Genomic DNA, 3,762 nt, shown 5'->3' with positions numbered 1-3,762 from the left:
ATGACATACCAAGGTCGGTCTTTACTTAGTGGTACCCGTATTTTGTGGTAATAAAAAGTGATAGGAGGAGCCAGTAGCCCACTAGAACGGCCCATGAAGCTGCAGGAAATGCCCCAGCCCAAGCTAATGTAACATGAGGGCCAACCGGCCCACAAGCACGCACCCATGATCCAGTTGATTCAGCCCATTTCTCGCTCTCCGAGGAGACTCGGCCAAAAAAAAAAAAAAACGAACGCCGCCGCTGCCTCGTGTTGCGCCTCGTCCCCACGCAGCTGTCACGATTCCACCTTCCAAACTCCGGAGACCGCGCCAGCCGGCGAGCCAATGCCAACGAGCCGCCGGCAAGTTCGCCGTTCTTGCTTTCCCCAGCCGCCACCAGCGACTCCTTCCACCGATCTCCCCCACCGAGCCAAGTAGTCAACCCACCTACCCCTCCTACCGCTCCGCAGCCCCCCGCCCCGCCGGGATATACAAATGGAGCTCCGCCTCCGCGCCGCCCCCGCGTCCTCCGCTTCCTCTTCCACTCGCGGCACGGTGGTATCCCCCACGCTGCGTCGGCGATCTTCCGCCCTCCCCGTAAGTAGCAACTTCACGCGAGTTCTCGTCTGACTCTGTAGCCACGACGGCCGGTCAAGCGAACTGATTGGTGCTGTCTGCAGATTCAGAAACAATCGGCAGACAGCTCCGCGTCCGTCTCCAGACGAGGCGCTGCCGCAAGGAGCCCGTGTTCAACCCTGATGGCGGCAGCATACAAGTATGACAACTTCAGTGACATTCTGTTTTCGTTCAAGGATACCACACTAGGCCCCGCCTGATGTTACTTGTAGAATGGTGAAACAGTGAACTGTATGCAAACATGGGGAAATGGAGCAATACTAAAATTAAATCTTTGATCATGTCTTACTTACTAGCTACCAAAGAGATAAATGAAACAAAGGATAGGTGTAGTACTATACCATCACTGTATCTCCATGCGTTTGCATTTAGTAGCTGCTAAACTTGGCTCCCCTGACCCTCTGGCTATCCCATTATGAGATTTTTCCTGTTTTGCTGAATTATTGTATGAGATGTGTGTTCCAGCACAGGAACCGCGGACCTAGTCGACTTCAACTGGGACACTCTTGGGTTTCAGCCGGTGCCGACGGACTTTATGTACATAATGAGTTGTTCGTCTGACGGGGTGTTCACCAACGGTGAATTGGTTCCGTATGGGCCAATCCAGCTGAGCCCAGCTGCCGGGGTGTTAAACTATGGCCAGGTCTGTTTAGCTCCCTGCTCCCTGCCTTGAAGGTTATGTATGTTGGTTTCTGAACAGTGTTTTATAAATTAGCATGTAGATTTTCAGTATGTAGGTTCCGTTTTGTTGGATATATGCTTAAACATGCCTGTAAAACTTGCAGGGATTGCTCGAAGGTCTTCGAGCACATAGAAAAGAGGATGGTTCGGTTATTCTTTTTCGCCCTGAGGAAAATGCGTTGCGGATGAGGATAGGTGCAGATCGGCTATGCATGCCTGCACCAAGTGTTGAGCAGTTCCTCTCAGGTGTCAAGCAAACTGTATTGGCAAACAAGCGTTGGGTAAGGGCATATATCTCTTCTTGAACAGTGACATGTGATGCATTCATGCATCTCTCCTTTGTCATGGCTTATGCGTTCCATTGCAGGTACCTCCAACTGGCAAAGGTTCTTTATACATCAGACCGCTGCTGATTGGAAGTGGGGCAATCCTAGGTGTCGCACCTGCCCTGCAGTACACATTTGTCGTGTATGTTTGCCCCGTCGGTCACTATTTTAAGGTCAGTTAATTTTGATTCTTCTCGCTTCTGTGTATCTATCCACTCTATATGGGTACACCTGCAAGATGTTAATGTCTTACTGTTCACTTTTAGGATGGCCTATCTCCCATTAGCTTATTGACCGAGGAACAATATCACCGCGCTGCACCTGGTGGAACTGGTGATATCAAGACCATTGGAAATTATGCTACGGTAACACACCATTCTGTTTAATAAATGTGATTTTATTCATCTGGTCCCAGACTACCTTATGTACATGCAAGTTCTTTGAATAAGAGTCCAGCTTCCAATATTTTTGCAATTGCCCAAAACTTTCATGCTATGTTGTGCTGCTAAAGTGCTAAATGGATCTCAACACTTATTTTGCATAGGAGTCTACGTAGTGGTCGCTTCCTCCACAACATTTGGTGTACTTAAATGCACATCTTTATCTCTGATTTGACAAGATTGGGAACAACACTGACATACACTTGTGTGGTTCCTGATGCTTTGCGCATCGGTTGGGTGCTTATATGCAGGTTGTTAGTGCTCAGAAAAGAGCCAAGGACAAAGGTCATTCAGATGTTCTTTACTTGGATCCGGTGCATAAAAAGTTTGTGGAAGAAGTTTCTTCCTGTAATATATTCATGGTGAAGGTATGTATGGTGGGCTTTGTTCCATTTGACTTCCTTTTTGCAAGTGCTTATAGGAAAATAGCAGTAAAGAAATTTGAGTATCGGTACCATTACCAATGTTTTGATGGTTTCCCTGACATGATATTGTGCGCATTTCCGGAGTTTACTGAAAGAACTGAGCAAGGCTCGGATGCAGAATATCATCGCCTGATTAGTACCTAGGATAGTTTATGGATAGTTTGACTCATCCAAATTGTACATGTCCTATTCTTTGGTATTATTTTCCTATTACTATATTTTTATTGGAATGTCAACGTTGCATTTTTGACAGGATAATGTTATTATTACCCCACTGTTGACGGGAACAATTCTGCCCGGGATCACAAGAAGAAGCATAATTGAAATTGCTGGAAACCTTGGGTTTCAGGTAACTTGAACAGTGATGTTCGTCTTCTGCTCACTATTTATAGAGGAACAATGCAAGACACTAACATGATCTTTTCCCTTTTGTTTTCAGGTTGAAGAACGCCTTATTGAGATAGATGAGTTGCTTGACGCCGATGAAGTCTTCTGCACGGGGACTGCCGTTGTACTATCACCTGTTGGCTCCATTGTGTACCATGGAAGAAGGTAAACACAGTGACCTTCAAGAAATGTTTTCTTGCTACTTGTGCTACTTGGGTGTTTCAGAAATAAACTGCCGAATCAGGACAGGACAGGCAGGGCTGAAAGCTTGTGAAAATAGACATTTCTTGCGTATTGCTTGTCGAACTATGAGTGAAATGCGTAGCAGGGGACCTTCAAGAAATGTTTTCTTGCTACTTGTGCTACTTGGGTGTTTCAGAAATAAACTGCCGAATCAGGACAGGACAGGCAGGGCTGAAAGCTTATGAAAATAGACATTTCTTGCGTATTGCTTGTCGAACTATGAGTGAAATGCGTAGCAGGGGCCATTACATGGTGCCTGTGGGTTTATGAAATCTACAAATACAGTAATGTTATTCAGACAAAATCTGCAATTGCCAGTCCTTGCAACATTGGAAAGAAATAATGGGCTCCTCCATGTTATCTAATAATTGCTCTCCCTTTACTGCAAACAATCAACTCTGATCGACCCCATTTCCATTTGCAGAGTCGAGTATGGGAACGGCAAGGTCGGAGCTGTGTCCCAGCAACTATATTCGGCGCTTACAGCTATTCAGAAGGGCCTCGCAGAGGACAGTATGGGATGGAGCGTGCAACTGAGTTAGCAGCTTTATCATCTCGCTGAACTCGGCGCCAGACAGTCCTCTGTATTTTATCCAGCAGCAAACTAATGCAAATCACCAAAACTTTCTCACCAGGAATTTTGCA

At 46.2% G+C, this 3,762-nt stretch overlaps 1 protein-coding gene across 1 annotated transcript; it reads left to right on the top strand.

The window, feature by feature from the left end:
* Positions 1-665: 665 nt before the first annotated feature.
* Positions 666-3,762, top strand: LOC124676262 (branched-chain amino acid aminotransferase 2, chloroplastic-like). Its single transcript, XM_047212340.1, has 9 exons — positions 666-754; positions 1,081-1,258; positions 1,401-1,577; positions 1,664-1,795; positions 1,889-1,987; positions 2,314-2,430; positions 2,741-2,836; positions 2,927-3,039; positions 3,542-3,762. Exons 1-9 carry the CDS (start codon positions 738-740, stop codon positions 3,657-3,659), a joined length of 1,047 nt encoding a protein of 348 aa, XP_047068296.1. The 5' UTR covers positions 666-737; the 3' UTR covers positions 3,660-3,762.

Source organism: Lolium rigidum, chromosome 7 (genome assembly GCF_022539505.1).
Source record: "Lolium rigidum isolate FL_2022 chromosome 7, APGP_CSIRO_Lrig_0.1, whole genome shotgun sequence".
NCBI classification, from domain to species: domain Eukaryota; kingdom Viridiplantae; phylum Streptophyta; class Magnoliopsida; order Poales; family Poaceae; genus Lolium; species Lolium rigidum.
This window is presented reverse-complemented; position numbering and strand designations above follow the sequence as displayed.